The sequence below is a fragment of the Protobothrops mucrosquamatus genome, unplaced genomic scaffold, assembly GCF_001527695.2.
Source record: "Protobothrops mucrosquamatus isolate PMUCROS unplaced genomic scaffold, P.Mucros_1.0 scaffold464, whole genome shotgun sequence".
Classification (NCBI taxonomy): Eukaryota; Metazoa; Chordata; class Lepidosauria; order Squamata; family Viperidae; genus Protobothrops; species Protobothrops mucrosquamatus.
In genome coordinates, this window is record NW_015386785.1 from 900,838 (window position 1) to 917,249 (window position 16,412).

Consider the following 16,412-nt stretch of genomic DNA (forward strand, 5'->3'; position numbering starts at 1 on the left):
GATGAAGCCCTTCTTCAACTTCTTTTTGATAAAGTCCTTGAGAGCCTCAAGTTCAGTCTCGGCAATGAGTACAGCCGACCCACTGGAAGCTTGGCATTCAGAACCAGATCAATGGGATAATCATAGGGCCGATGCAGTGGGAGCTGCTCAGCCTCTTTCTTCCCAAACACATCGGCAAAAGCTGCGATTTCCAAGGGAAAATCCAAAAATAAAGTGAGGAATTTCTCCGCCATACATACATGAAGCCAATGAGAATGACACTTAGGATTATTCAGCTGGATGACCCCATCCAACCATACGATTTGCAGGTCGAGTGCTTGGAGCCATTTGAGTCCCAACTCTATTGGAGAATTTGGAGCAGCCGCCAAGTGTAACTTCAATTGCTCCATGTGGTTTGCCATCTGCTGAGGCTCGGTAGATGTGGCTACAGGACCTGACCAAAGTAGCTGGCCGTCAATGGTTTCCATCAAAATAGGTAGGATTAACTCATGCTGCAGCAGCTTCCACTTCATGGCAAAAGCGGTGTCCATGAAGTTCACGGTCGCCCCTGAGTCCATCATGGTGTGTGTGAGAACTTCCTCACTTCTGGTCAGAGTCAATATCACGGCCACTACCAAGTGTTGGGTCAGTATAAACCTCGGCATTAACACCTGGCCTGCTCCAGTGAGCCATTTAGGTCGGGTGGGGGAAGTTTCTCCTCTTTGCCAGAGTTTTCTTTGCGGAAGATGTAGCAGCTAAGTGACCGGGGCCTCTGCAGTACAGGCACAAGCCTTCTCTGTGCCCCAGATTCTTTTCTGCCTCTGTGAGGTACGTCTGGGCCCCTCCCACTTGCATGGGTTCCTCGGTGGGTTGAGGGACCTCGTGAACTCTTCGGGTTTGGGGGAGCTGCCCCGCGTCGCCGTGTGTCGCCCCTCATTGACCATCTATGCGCAAGCACAGGTGCATTAAGGCTTTCAGGGTGCCAGGGCAGTCTGTCCGGGCCACCTTGTCCAAAATCTCAGAGGACAAGCCCTCCTGGAATTGGTCCATTAGGGCCTCTTTGTTCCATCTCAAATCTTGACTGATAAGCTGGAAGTCAGAGATGTATTCGCTTACCGGGCGATGCCCCTGTTTCATTTCCCGCAGCTGCCGGTTAGCTGTTTGCACTTTGACAGAGTCTTTGAACATGGCCTTCATTTAGAGGCAAAAATCTAGCGCAGTCATCCAACAACTGACTGGGCTACATGAGAAGTGGGGTCGCCCACCGGGCTGCTGGTCCCGTAAGAGACTAATGATGAACCCCCACTTTCTCCCAGTCATTTTGAAAATCATCTGGTCTCAGGCTCATGAACAACTGACATTGTCCAAAAAAGCTGGGATTTGGCAGAGTTCCCATCAAATTTATCTGGGATAGCAACTGGGCACTTAGAGCGGGGTCTTGAAGGTCCGGATGGCTGCAGTTGTGCCAACTCATTGGAAAGGAGAGTTACTTGCTGGACCAGCTGGGTGTTGTCAGCTCGTAGTTGCTCCATAACATCCAACAAACAGGGCTTTCCTCCTGGGGAAAATGGGATTGGGGACAAATTGTGCTGACCCACTCACTCACATACGCACAAAGTGTGGTTTTGGAGAGTTTATTACTGTTCCCCAGCAATTCCTTTCACCCAACTTCAGAACTGTGCCAAATAAATCCAGGCCAAGATTAATCCACCAAGCAATGACCAATAGTCCATAAAACAAATGGAAAGTATCCATTTGTATCCAAAGGTTAGAGTCTCCAAGGCACAAAGTCAAGTTGGAAGTGCAAGAAATACATAGCCATAAATCAAACACCTTCCCAGCAACGTCTCTCTCTGCTTGCTGATGCAGCCCATCCGATGGGTGGGATTCGAGTAATCTGGCAGATCTCCACTGCTCCTGTCTTTTTGTTCCCCTGCGTTCTCTCAGATCTACCACAGAAGGCAGCTCCTCCTCCTCCTCCTCTTCACTGACCATTTGCCCCTGCAAACTGTCTTCAGCCAAAGCTTCCTGTAAATCTCTTTTGGCTGGCCATTCTAAGTCATTAATTAACCCAGTCCCTGATGTGCCAGGAATGAGCTCATCCTCCAAGCCGGCCTCCAAAGAAGAGTCAGAGGAGTTGTCCAAGGCAGACATCACACCTTGTTGTATGGGCTGCACTAATTCTCAAGTGCAATTCAAGTCATTGGTTATCATCTTGGAAACGCTACTTTACCTACAGGACTATCTTTCCCCAAGGGCATTTGCCTGTCCCACCAAAGCAGATAGTGTGGGCATGCTCCAGATCCCTTCCCATAACATTGCTGTCATGTGGTCATTGGAAGTGTCACTTCTCCATTGTAGTCCTGCTGCATAGAACATCTTCCCCTCAGAGATCGGATAAGCCCTACCTTTTTAATGTTCACGAGAACATTAGATATGATTCTTCCCCCAAGTATCAGGATAGATAAGAAATAAGATAAGAATATAATGATATTCTCATCTGATAATGAATATAATGATAATATAATTGCACTTGGGAAATATAGTTATGGCATCAGATTTTTCTGGTTTGGGTTGTATTGTTTCTTTTGTTTTTTTATTGCAGTATATATTTTTTACTTTTCAATTGTAAGCTGCCCAACATTTGCTTTAAGATGGGCAACTACATACAAATGTTTTAAATAAATAAAATCCTGTTTTTCTGCTTGTATTGTTACCATATACTCTCAAATGTGGATATGCCATCAGTTTAATCACATTCACTTTTTGTTTTCTGTCACTATCACTCTTAAGTATGGAGTTCCTAAGTCAGCTAAAAAAACTGCTCAAATTCTGCAGCAGATCAGGCCTGTACATTCATCTATCACCAAATCTAACCATTATATATGACCTAGCATTAGCAACAATATTTATAGCCAAAGGATTCAGCAATCTAGCCACCTGAATTCAGGAAATAGCCAGATTGGCCAGAACAGGAAAATAGTACTGATTTTCAATTCTCCTTTTTAATGGTCTGCCCAATGCCTACCACTGCAATTTCTTCAGCTTGCAGTTGTGGCTATATGCTCCTCAACATCCCAACTGCATTGGGTGTCTGTACCCCATTTCCCCAATTGATCAGCTATTGACCAGCTATTCACACTATATATTCCAGTGGGACAACAATTCATTCACCCATTCAGATTTCTCCCATTAGGGCCCTACTTGAATGGGGTCTTTTCCTGTATTTTCACTGTGGTTGAACAGTATTTCTCAGTTCCTGCCTTTCATCATAGCTCTTCCCTTTCAATCATGCAATGATGTGTTTATTATAATTTTTTCTATTTGATTTCAAGTGCCAGCCATACTACCTTGAGATTGCAGTGTGATTGACCTGGCTGGGAGTATTTCTCACATGCCACTCAGCTTCTGACTGGCCTCATGGATTTTTAAGTACTCTCTTCTTATAGAAATTAAGAGATATGACATTGACAAAGATAGTCAAGCATCTTTACCTAGGCAAAGGAGGTTGAAGGATTCTTTAAGCCCTGGGAAACAAGACAATATTCACAAATATCTATGTAAGGCAAAAATCTCCCTAATTCATAGAACCATAAGAAGGAGAAGGAAGTGCAGCACAATCAAAAGTTCAAGTTTCTATTATTATAGCCTATCTCAATTAGGTATTGTTTTGGTCTTTTGTGGAATTGTTTTTCTGATCAGCTTCATGTGATTTTTTGCTTGGTATCTCCTGAGGCTGGCATTCGACAGAATCATCTTCAGAATCTGAGTCCTGGATCTGGGCAATGGCAGTTTTTATATTTTAGGGTCATACTAGCCTTTTGAATTTGTTCATTTGTCTCAAAATAACATATGTTGTTCTTGGAGTAAAACAGTGCAACTCTTTGTCCAAGTATGATCTGTCAAGAAGTGGCAAAATAAGGTTATTGTTGGGTGCAGGTGAGTTCTGGAGTATACATGTTGTGCATGGCAGTGAATATTGTATCTAAATATTGATGCTAAAATGTAATTTCACTTTTAAAATATTTTATTTTTAGAGTATTAATCCACCTCTCCCACCACCACCACCACCTGTCTTATCTGCTACAATAATTGCCCCTAATTCTATGTGCCTGCCTTTGGGATCAGCTCAGAAGTCAACATCTGCATTGACCGAGCAAATATCACATTTGAGACCACAGACAAGACCAAGTGTGTAAGTGAAACTAAACTTATTGGCAATTAATGGAAAAGATGATTAAAAATGCCAAAATAATGAGTTGAAGAGTTTTTTTATAACAATCTTGAAATTGCTTGACTTCTCATTTGGTGTCTTTAATTAGGAAAAGCCACTTGTTTGTTTTTGATATATTGCAATTTTTATTACATTCTCAGACTTATTACTGATAGCATTTATGTTTCCTTCACTTTAAATTGGTGATTTCATGAATATCTCGGTATAATTTTCTTAATAAAAATATGGGAGTGGTTTCCCATTTTTTTTCCAATTCCTAGACATATTTTGTTGTGGCCTCTTTCTAAGCATTAATCAGCTCCAACTATGTTTAGCTTTTTAAGATTGGCTTTTTAAGTTCAGGCAAGGTCACTTAAGTGCTGCTATCTAATCAGTCAACAGTTTCCCATAGTTTTGTAAATTGTATTCTATAAAAAGAGAAGAGTTAAAGAAATCTATCTACTATTGTGAAATAGTATTATAAGCAACAGCAGTTTGCTGGTTAGGGTTAGAAATGATGCTAAACATTTTGGCATATTCTAGTAAACTTATATCAAATTTCAATGAAGTACAGATTTTTTATTGTAATAAATTTTGGCTTGGTTAACAAACTCAAAATTTGCAAATTATTCTACATGCATTCTTGCCCATGCATTAATAAATAGTTTTGTTTAAGACCATTCATACATAAATGCCTCTCTTTAAAAAAACCCCAAAAGTACTTTGATGGGTCCTGAAATAAAGGCAGCACTTCTTTTTGCTTGCAACTTAGTTAACCAGCAGGAAGTAGCTGCTCAAGCAAGTTTTTGAGATATGTAATTACGAAAAGGTATAACAGTTGTTACTGTCACTAGTTCATTGGACATTTGAAATAGTAAAATCTTGGGAAGTGCCTTGCGAGGTGATAAGCAGTTTTGTACAGAACATTTTAGATATTTCTTGTTGATTATAGTAATTTATGTGATTGAAATATCTCTGACTATGCAGAAGAGCAACTTTTCATGCTGAATAAACCAACACATTTCATTTTCAAGCAGAAAAGATTGTATAAAATATGCAAATTGCAACATTTGAAATTAAAATACATAAACAGGTATTTTGACATTCTATTCCTGAGCCTGCAGTTCATTAAGAACGATTCCTTTTCCAGGTATATTGCTATTTATCCATACACTCCTAGAAAAGAAGATGAACTGGAATTGAGAAAAGGTGAAATGTTTTTGGTGTTTGAGCGTTGTCAGGATGGCTGGTTTAAAGGAACTTCCATGCATACCAGCAAAATTGGTGTATTCCCTGGAAATTATGTGGCACCAGTTACAAGGTATGATGTTCAATAAGTTATTCTTTAACAAATTGCAGAAATTACATGTTTTGAAAATTTATATATTATTTTTAATAGACCAATGACAAGTGCCTCCCAAGCAAAAATACCTGTATCTACTGCTGGCCAGACAGGGCGAGTGGTCAATGCTTCCACTGCTGGAGGAACAGTGCAAAAACTTCAGGGAAATGGTGTGACAGTGACTTCTGATACAATACCAACAGCTGTAGTCTCTGCTGCACACATACAAAAGAGTCCACAATCCAAGATCATCATGCATATGTCCAGTCAAATAACGATGAATCAAGCTCGCAATGCAGTTAGAACAGGTAAAATAGTTTGTTTCTTGACATAGGCAATATGCATATGAAGAATGCCTTGCATCTTGTTAAATCTTAAAATGGATATAGGTAGGAGGGGCAGCAAATATAGTGTACAGGTAGTCCTCGACTTACAACAGTTCGTTAAGTAACTGTTTGAAGTTATAATCACACTAAAAAGTGACTTATGACCATTTTTTCACATTTATGACCATTGTAGCATCTCCATGGTCATGTGATTTACATTCAGATGTTTGACAAATGACTCACATTTATGACAGTTGCAGATCATAGATCCTTTTTTGTGAATTTCTGACAAGCAAAGTCAATGGGGAAATCAGATTCATTTACTGTGTTTCCCCAAAAATAAGACCCAACTGGAAAATAAGCCCTAACTTGATTTTTCAGGACACTCGTAATATAGTAAGCCCCACCCCCAAAATAAGCCCCAGTTAAGATCATCAGCCAGACGGATGCATTTAGTACCATATTTCCCCGAAAATAAGACCTAACTGGAAAGTAAGCCCTAATCCGTCTTTTGGAGCAAAAATTAGTATAAGACCCGGTCTTATTTTCAGGGAAACACGGGTAACAACCATGTTACTAATTTAACAACTGCAGTGATTCACTTAACAAATGTGGCAAGAAAAGTTGCAAAATGGGGCAAAACCCACTTAACAAATTTCTCACTTAACAATATGAATTTTGGACTCAATTGTGTCGTATGTTGAGAACTACCTGTATCTAGTATTTGTGAGATAATGCACAGATTCACTTGGTGATCTTGGCTCGGTTATATTTTAAGGGTAATACTGTTTTTTCCAAATATATTGTATGTTGTCTTAGAAGAGTGTAATATAAATATATGATTAATATATTGTAGTAGGTTTTTAGGTGATCTATGGTATACATGTCACAATCTGAAAATATATTCTTTTTAATTATCTGAACTATTTCCCCTTGTCATTGCAGTTGCAATTCATAGCCAAGAAAGACCGACAGCTACTGTAACACCAATTCAGACTCAAAATTCAGCATGCCTTATTCCTGCTGCTGTAATTATTCCACACCATTCTGTTACCTCCCAACAGCTACAACCTCAATTTTCAAATGCTGCTGCTTATATCACAGCTGTAAATATCAACCGAGCAAATGTCCCATTGGCTTGCACAACTTCTTCATTAAACTCTCCTAGCACTTTTGTACCAGTAGATGGAGATTCAAGTGGGAAAATTGTGACTGTCCATACGGGAGCTCCAGCTTCCCCAGAGAATACATTGACTGCTGGAGGTACTCCTATTATGAGTAAAACAGAGAGAGATGGAAAGGTAGGCATAATATTTTTGTTCTTTATGATCTCTGTGTTGACCTTGAAACCCCAAACAAGTTTAAATTTAGTTAATGTGTGAATGGAAACCATGAGAAATTACCTCATGGTAATACTTCCATATTTTTACCAAAAATGTCGTGGACATCTACGAAATCATTAGGAGTCAAGCTCAGTGCAGGTACTGTTTATGTCCTCTGCAGAATCCTTCAATCTTCTCACAGGAGAGTTCTCTGTTAATTACTTCTCTATTAATCTTAGATAGAAAAAGTAATTGCTATTATTTTCAACTATTTTTGATTAGGTGTAATATTACCATTTGAAACCATGTCTTTGGTATCACATAGTGGCAGATTCAACATTTATTATTACTAAACCTATATAATAATCAGATGTCTGTTCCCTAATCAGTTGTAATTTCTAAATTTGATAAAATATAATATGTTAAATTTTGTAATAATCAGAGAAACATATAGATTACAGTGGCTTGTTTTAATATTCACATTTTATTTTCAAAGTATTGCAGATTGATCATGATTGGAATATATATTTCAGGGTTTTGTGGTTGACCACAAGTTGTAAACAAAGAAGATATTGCATGCTTTAATATTTTTCTCCATTTCTGTATGCAATATATGTCTTAACAGATAGCATTTTTGTTCCATAAAGCAATGATGCCACTAACATTTTTATGTGTTTTAAACATTATAGGACAGACTTGTCAAACTCGTGACGTCATATGACGTCGTGCAACGTATCGGGCTGGTTTTGCCATTGCTGGCAATGGGGTGGGCGTGGCTTCCAGATGATGCGTCCGGCCTGCGGGCCGGCAGTTTGACACCCCTGTTATAGGAGATCTTCTGTATGTATGATAAGTGCATTAGCAATGCTTTTTCAATAATAAAGTGACACTCAAATATAAAATCTGTTAAAGAGAAAGTGAGAAAAGTCCAAGATAATGTTTTTAATAATTTCACTGAAGTTTAAAAATAGAAAGAAAAACTAATACAAACTAAGAAAAATACCAAAAAAAGAAAATAATGTAGAGAGAAAAATATGTAAAAGGAAAAATATATAAATAAATGACTTCCCTCTTCATCAAGAAATGTACAAACAATTTTAGTAACTTGTTACTTTCTCTAACATTTCAATCTAAGAAAATTTCATCATATATCTCATCTTATATCTATTAGCAAATAATAAAGCCTCATCATTCAATCTTAATCAGCAAAAAGCAATTAAGAGCTATCAAAAATAACTATATGTATTTTAATCTTAAACAAGTGAATCAAGTTCATATTCTTTTCATTTACTTTAGACAGTAACATCATTTTGTCTAAAAATACAAAAAATAATAAACTTCTCATGTCTTAAATCTTTAAAACTTCGTCATTCAATCAGAAAAGATTCCATGAAAAGCTACCAGAAACAATAACATTGGAATTTAATCTTATCAAATAAGATAACACAAATTAATTTCTTATCATGTTCTTTTCATCTTTCTTAGAAACCCTTTGCAAATTTAATGCTTTTCTTCAATCTTAAAACTGTAGCTTATAACTTTCTCTAAAAGTGCAAAAAAATATATTCACATCTTTTCTATAAACAAATCTTTAAGGCTTCATCATTCAGTCTTGGTCGAGAAAAATCAAATAAAAGCTGTTAGAAAAAAATCATATACATTTTAATCTTGGTTGAATAAACCAACTTTATAAAAATTCTTTTCACTTTAAAGTTCTTGATGTTTATTTCTTTTAAGTAATGTCCCAGAGTCAGATTTCTTTTCATTCTTCCTTTATCTTTTCTCAGGAATTTCTTCATTGGTATAACACATCTCAGTTGTAAATCAAAGATAAGAAAGTTGACAAGAAAACACCCATCCAAGTAATTCTTCTGATTTATTATTTGTGTGCCCGTTTTAGCCATTAAAACTTCAACTGGTTTCAGTTGGATATCCTGTATAACATCTTTATAAATATTATTGTATCTTGTCAATTTTAAATTGTATCCTCCTTTTGTGAACCAATTTTATAGTAATCTAGAAAGAAAGTTCTGAGTACATTGTTGCCAAATATCCTTGAATTCTTCTAGAGTTAAAATACTTTTCTCCATTCTCTATTAAGGGATGCTCTTCTTTCATTATAATTTTTTGTTCTTTCTGGTTGTGTCTAGTAGCCAGCTTTCAAGGTTTCCTCTTATGTTTTTTTTCTCATCTACAACATTTTCCCAGGGAAATATTTCTTTCACTTAAATTCAACATCTTCGTATATTTTAATAGAATTTTAAATCACAGAAAATATTCTTACAATTATTTATGAAGTACTTATAAAATTATTTCGTAATCATATTTCCAGTCAATCACACCTCTCAGTAGGTTAATGTTCTAAATGCCGATATTTCCAAATAGCAAAGTTTTTCTTTAAGTCTTAAACTTACAGAAAACTTCTTTCACTGAGGATTGAAGGAATGTTTCCCCATGTAATAAAACTTCTCCTCTGAAAGTACTTAATATCCAAAAAGCCATTTACAGTGGAATTGATTAAGAAAGTGTCTCTTTGAAGGCTCCGAACTGCTGACTATCCTGGAATTCCCAGAGAAATGGGGCTTTTAACACACTTGGAGGCCTAGAGAAATCTTCATGGCTTTGCAAAAGGCCTACAGGGTTGGGTCATCCTGATAGCTGAAGGAAGAATGTTCCAGAGGCAGTGGCTACAGCAGAGAAGGCACGTCTCCTGGCTCCTGCCAACCAACATTCTTGACTGACAGGATCCACAGCATGTCCAACCTGCCTGCCTGAATTGGATGGGTAGAAACAACTGGAAGAAAACGGTCTCTTAGGTAACCCTGCCCCAAGCCATATAGGTATTATGACCCAGACAGGCAAGACTAGGCAGGCCTCCAAGGAGTTCTTTATTGCTCTTGGAAAGAGTTAAACAAATGACCCTCCACTGACCAGTCAGGCTCCACCCTCAGTTCCCCAAACAACAGCCATAAAGTACCCAGCAAGTCCACAAGACAAAAGTCCAGATCGAAAGCAAGGGCAGTTCTCAGAACAAGGAAAAAGTCCAACAAGACAAGAGTTTTTCAAAGGGGCACAGTGAAACAAAAGACAAATGCAGTTCACAAACAAGGTCACAGTTCAAACCAAAAAGCCAAGAGCACTTCTTGAAACAAGATGGGGTCCAAGGCAAGGCAGGTCTGAAGGGAGGATCTTCAGGGCTACAGTAAGCCAAGAACAGTCCTCAAAACAAGGCAAAAGCAATCTTCAAAGCAAAGCAGTCTGAGTCACAGCCAAGGGAGTGTAATCCGAAGACAAACACTTGTTCCTGGCAAAAGCCCCTCCTTAAATGTTACTCTCCAGGTGAAACTCGTGAGAAGGGGTGAGGTGCCCGAATCGCCCTGTGCTGAATCTGCCTTGTTTTCATTCTTCGCATTCGGGGATCGGGTGGGGGAGGCATTTGCTCATCTCCAGAGTTCCAGAGCTCCTCTACTCTGCTGCCTGCCCTTTCTGTCTCCTCTCCCCTTCCTTGATCAGCCTGAGCCTTCTCTTCCTCTCTGCCTACTCTTCCGAGGCCTAATGGACCCGGGACTGCCTCGTCCTCATTCTCAGGTCGTTCCCCCCCCAGCCATAGAGACTGCACCATTCCCCTGCGCCACCCCTGCTCCATCTCCTCCTTCTCAGACTTGGGCTCTGATGGGGCCATGATAATAGGGCTTTAAAGGTGATAACCAACAACTTGAATTGCACCCAGGAACATACTGGCAACCAATGCAGTTCATGAAACAGTGATGTTACATGTGTCGAATATCCAACACTTTTTATTACCCATGCAGACACATTCTGCACAAGTTGAAGCTTCCACATTTTCTTCAAGAGCAGCCCCATGCAGAGCAAATTGCAGTAGTCCAGATGAAAGGTCACAGGGCCATGTGTAAGGAAATTTAGGTCCCCTTAGAAGCCAAGGGATAAATTCTTGGTCCTGTCAGCCAAGAATTTGCTATGTTATGTGATACATTGTATATATAGGAACCATTCTTGCTTAAATTTGATTAAAATTATGATGTGAATATATACTGTCAATTCTGACATTGCTACATATTCCCCAAATTTAAGCTACCATATCTTGGTGGCTTTTTTCATTTTGAATCTATATTATGGATTTTATTTTTCCATTAACATTTATAATAATAATAGAGTTGGAAGGGATCTTGGAGGTCTTCTAGCCAACCCCCTACTCAGGCAGGAAACCCTATACCATTTCAGACAAATGGTTGTCCAGTCTCTTCTTAAAAACCTCCAGTGTTGGAGCATTCACAACTTCTGGAGGCAGGTTGTTCCACTGATTAATTGTTCTAACTGTCAGGAAAGTTCTCCTCAGTTTTAGGTTGCTTCTCTCTTTGATTAGTTTCCATCCGTTGCTTCTTGTCCTGCCTTCAGGTGCTTTGGAGAATAGCTTGATTCCCTCTTCTTTGTGGCAACCCCTGAGATATTGGAACACTGCTGTAATTTCATGCCTAGCCTTCTCTTCATTAAACTAGACATACCCAATTCCAGCAACCGTTCTTTATATGTTTTAGCCTCCAGTCCCCTAATCATCTTTGTTGATCTTCTCTGCACTCTTTCTAGAGTCTCAACATCTTTTTTACATTGTGGTGACCAAAACTGGATGCAGTATTCCAAGTGTGGCCTTACCAAGGTGTTATAAAATGGTATTAATACTTCACGTGATCTTGATTCTATCCCTCTGTTAATGCAGCTTAGCGCTGTGTTAGCTTTTTTGGCAGTTGCAGCACACTCCTGGCTCTTTTTTTTTTTTTTTTTTTCACCATACACCATACACCAAAACTACATAAACATAAATCTTTTCTACTAACAGAACAGTGCTTTACATTTTAAATATTCTTTACATCTTATTTACATTTTATATACATCAATAATTATATCTTTTTCTTTCTCTGTTCTAGCCAATTATAACATTTATTCCAAATTTCATAAAATTTTGACGTCTCCTTATCTTTTAGTTCTAATGTAAGTTTGTTCATTTCTGCGCATTCCAAAATTTTATACATAATCATATCACTTGTGGGAATATTTTCACTCTTCCAACATTGCGCATATGCTATACGAGCTGCAGTCAATATGTGTATAATGATGTGTTGGAGTTGTTTTTCCATCTTTAAATTTATTATGCCCAAAAGAAATATTTCTGGTTTGAAATCCATTTGTATCTCAGTTATCTCCTGTATCCAATCTCTTATCCATTCCCAATAATTTTTTACNAAAAGCGGAGGTGACAAATGGAAAGTTTCAGAAGTAAGTTGAGATGTCTGAGCCATCAGGGATGTAGACGGTCTCAAAGTTAAAGGCAGGATTTTTCTCAGAACCATATTAGCAATAAGTTTAAGCAGTTCAGTAAAAACAAGTAATACGCAAATTCAAAGTAAGAAAAACTTCAAACCGGAAATCACTTTCGCTTCTTGCTGAAAAGTATCAATCCAACGCCATTTTAATTTCACTTTTCCTCATTCCTCCACACATACGGGGAGAAACTTGTTATAAGAGTTAAAGTAGAGTCCAAAATACAAAGCAAGCTTCCAAAGTTGGTTCGTCTGCTTACAAGTAAACTCACAAGTTAACTTCAAGTTGCAGCGGCGGCGGCGGTTTCTTGCTTCGCCGAAGCGAAGGCGTCCTGGATCGCGGAGAATCCTCGGGGCTCCGGCGGAGTTCTCGCCTACATCGTCCATATAGGACGACTCGGGAACTCAACTCCTACCCCGGGCTGCTCACCGATCCCCTTATGCCCAGGGGAAAGGTATCAAGCCGTTTGACAGCAGATGCTGGCTGTCAAACCGGCTTTTACGCAAAACAGGCGGGAGGCAGCAAACAGCTGCGACCAGCGAAATCGCCTGCCACCGGAAGTCTTTCGATCTTCCCTGTTAAAGACAAGGTCATATTTAAATAAATTTGGAGAAGACAGAAATATTAGAAGCTATTACTCTTATTAGCCATACACCACTTGGAAACCATTATTTGCTCTTATATGCTGTTTGTGAGCTTCACACAGAAAATATGTACAAAAGCCCATTGTGCTGAGGATGTAGGATTTCCAAAGCCTTGTTGGACATAAATTTATTTATTTATTTAAAAAAATAAACCTGAACTGCACAATCCAAATTCTCCATTTACCTTGCTCAAGGGAAGAAGGGGGAAGTAGGAGTAAGACAGGATGTCCTTGCAAATGGCAGGACATGCATGTTGAATGTAGCATTTTTTCATGGAAGAACACTGTGTGTCTGAATATTTTACTAGATAAAAATCATGGCCGCCCTGAGTCCTTCGGGAGAAGGGCGGGATACAAATTGGAATAATAATAATAATAATAATAATAATGGCTACTATTTTATCCCTTTTGCTCCTGCCTCTTGGACCCATATAGAGTAATCAACCATTATGAACAGAAGCTGACAAAAATCTGTTATTTATACTCTACCTTCAAAAAAGTGCTATGAATGCAGTTGGCTACTTTCAATTTAAACTTTTTTTCCTGTTAGTCTCTTACGTAAGTCCATCAAGTTCTCGGCAGAAGGTTTGAAAACCCTATAACAGAGGACCAATCATATGAAAGGGATGCCGTCCTTAGGTCTTTCCACCAGAATTTGGTTGGATTGCTTGATTGGAATGTGGGACAAAACAGTAGGAATATAACACAATTTTGTTCATTTTGCAAATCAATTAATTTTGTCCTTCCTAGAGTGTAGTCAACTTTTGGAAGGCAATAGTCTTGCATTTTGAGAGTTTCATGCTACCTCATTGCAAAGTATGACTTGCTACCAATGAAAAGGAACATATAGGAATTTGGCATCCTTTGTGGGTCTTTCTAAAATCTACACTGTCATTCTAAACAAGAGTTATTCAGGCAAAGGAAAACAAAGTATAGATATTGGATTACTCACATGGTTGAGTTCACAAATCAGCCTTAAGGATATATGAACTACACCATTTTTTATATATACATAACAATGCAGCTTCAATCTAAACCAAAGAGATGGCAATTAATCTTCTTGGGCACATCACCAAGAACAATTTTTTCTCAGTATTTCCCACAGATTGATCATTTCAGATATCTACAAAAGTCAGTGGTTTCATCTAATGAAAATTTTCCAAGGATCAGTTCCTCAACAAAGGCTCAAGAGCTATTGTCTAGTTTGAACATTTCACACTAACATTAGTTGTCTATACTTTGCAAAATGTAGGGAAGGGAACTGAGAACATATGACTAAAACTAAAAATGAATAGTATTTTTTCCTACATGGATCGCAAGATACATCACCTGCCTACAACTACAAATGTAGTATTTACAATTAGATAACAAGATAGGTCTAATTATTTTGTCAGGAATACCAATTTCAAGCCTATTCTTTCCTCTTAAAGTTCATCCAGCCTATTCATGATTGGTGTCATATCTCCTTGAGGCTTCTTTACTGATATAGCAGCTCTTTTTACATTCAATATTCCCTCCAAACAATCTCTCAACAGACTGGTAGCACAACTTCAGAATCAGCTGTTTAGTTACTACTGAACAACATTTAGGTTTTTTATTCCATGAACCGAGAGGTATGTGCAAAGCACCATATCAAGTACCTTCTCTCCTCAACACCAACTTCACTGCAAATGACCAATACTTGCACTAAATGCAGAATCACAATTACAGTATCTGCTGAGGCTTGTGGGTCATATAGAATTAATCTTTATATAACTCCTTTATTATTTTTAAAATGAAATCCTATTAGTTCTTCAATGGTTTGTTTAAAAAATCTTATGGAATTAATTTTTGGACAGAAAAAAATGTGATATATTTGCTTTTGCCCTTTTAATCGGGCAAAAATAATTTGTGCTCTGTCAATCAATTTAAACTCTTGGTTTTTTTCTGTAAGTTCCTTTGGAAAAAGTATTTTGAAAGACAGGATGGAAATGTCTCAGACATTTAGAAACATACAGACATGCATATCTTTTGACTGTCTAAGGCAGAGGAGAATTTTTATAATAAAGATATTCTTGTAGTGTAAAACTATTAGTTTCTCTAGCTCACTTCCTGCCTCACTTCTGCCTCCTCATTGCAATGGCTCTCTTTTCTAGTCCCTACCAACAGCTATCAGGGATAGGATTGGGACTATTTTCATACAAAGCATTCAAGTAAGTCTTTACACCAAGTTCTGCTATCTCCATCTATGAATGAGATAGGTGATCTCTAAATAGCAATAGCAATAACACTTAGAATTATATACCACTCCATAGTGCTTTACCAATCTTTGAGTGGTTTGCAGTGTTAGCATATTGCCCCCAACAATCTGGATCCTCATTTTACTGATCTTGGAAGGATGGAAGGCTGAGTCAACCTTGAGCTGGTCAGGATTGAATTACTGACTGTGGGCAGAATTAGCCTGCAATACTGCATTCTAACCATTGCACAATCATGGTTCTCTTAAATATAACAGATAGATAGATAGATAGATAGATAGATAGATAGATAGATAGATAGATAGATAGATAGATAGATAGATAGATAGATAGATAGATAGATAGATAGATAGATAGAGTCAAAGTAAATAGCAGAAGCAATCACAATAGCTACCACCCAAACATGTATTGTGACTAAAAAAAAGATTTGAGTTCCCAAGTTGACAAGAGCAGTCTCTCTGGGTTTTGATTATTTGCAGAAAGAGGCAGCTTAAACCATGTCACCTCTATAATCCCGCACAGTTCCAACTGTGGGGACCACAGCTTCTTTCAAAGATCTTCCCTAGTTACTGTTATTTTAAAACATAACACTTCAAAAGCTAGTAGGACTTGGCATATGCAAACCATGTAATCCACAAGAGAATTAGCCCTTCTTCTGAAGGAGAAAACAAAGTATCTGTCCTTCCCAACATGAATACCTTTACATGAGTGGACTAATTCCCCAAATTCCAAGTCAGCAGGCCATTGATAGGAATTCTGGGATTTAGTCCAGAGAAACGGAGTGATAAATCCAAGTTGTAGAAGGCTGCTCTAAGTACTTAGCTATTGAGTATTTTTGATTTATAGACATGCAGTCAATGAATGCACAGACAGAAGGCAAAGGGGAAGTAATTAACCTGAAACTTGGCAAAACGAAAGTATTTGACAAACTGCCTAAAACTATACAATGCATTAGTCTTAAATTCCATATTCAGAGGAAGAAGCTCCAGAGTTTAGCCATAACAAAAAATATA

At 38.1% G+C, this 16,412-nt stretch overlaps 1 protein-coding gene across 1 annotated transcript in view; it reads left to right on the forward strand.

The window, feature by feature from the left end:
* Window positions 1-1,223: 1,223 nt before the first annotated feature.
* The window catches only part of LOC107287987 (E3 ubiquitin-protein ligase SH3RF1), a 30,228-nt gene continuing 15,039 nt past the window's right edge, over window positions 1,224-16,412 (forward strand). Inside the window, exons 1-5 of the mRNA XM_015816559.1 lie at window positions 1,224-1,259; window positions 4,017-4,174; window positions 5,343-5,513; window positions 5,592-5,842; window positions 6,806-7,161. Of these exons, the coding sequence (XP_015672045.1) occupies window positions 1,224-1,259; window positions 4,017-4,174; window positions 5,343-5,513; window positions 5,592-5,842; window positions 6,806-7,161 (972 nt within the window). The remainder of the gene's footprint in view (window positions 1,260-4,016; window positions 4,175-5,342; window positions 5,514-5,591; window positions 5,843-6,805; window positions 7,162-16,412) is intronic.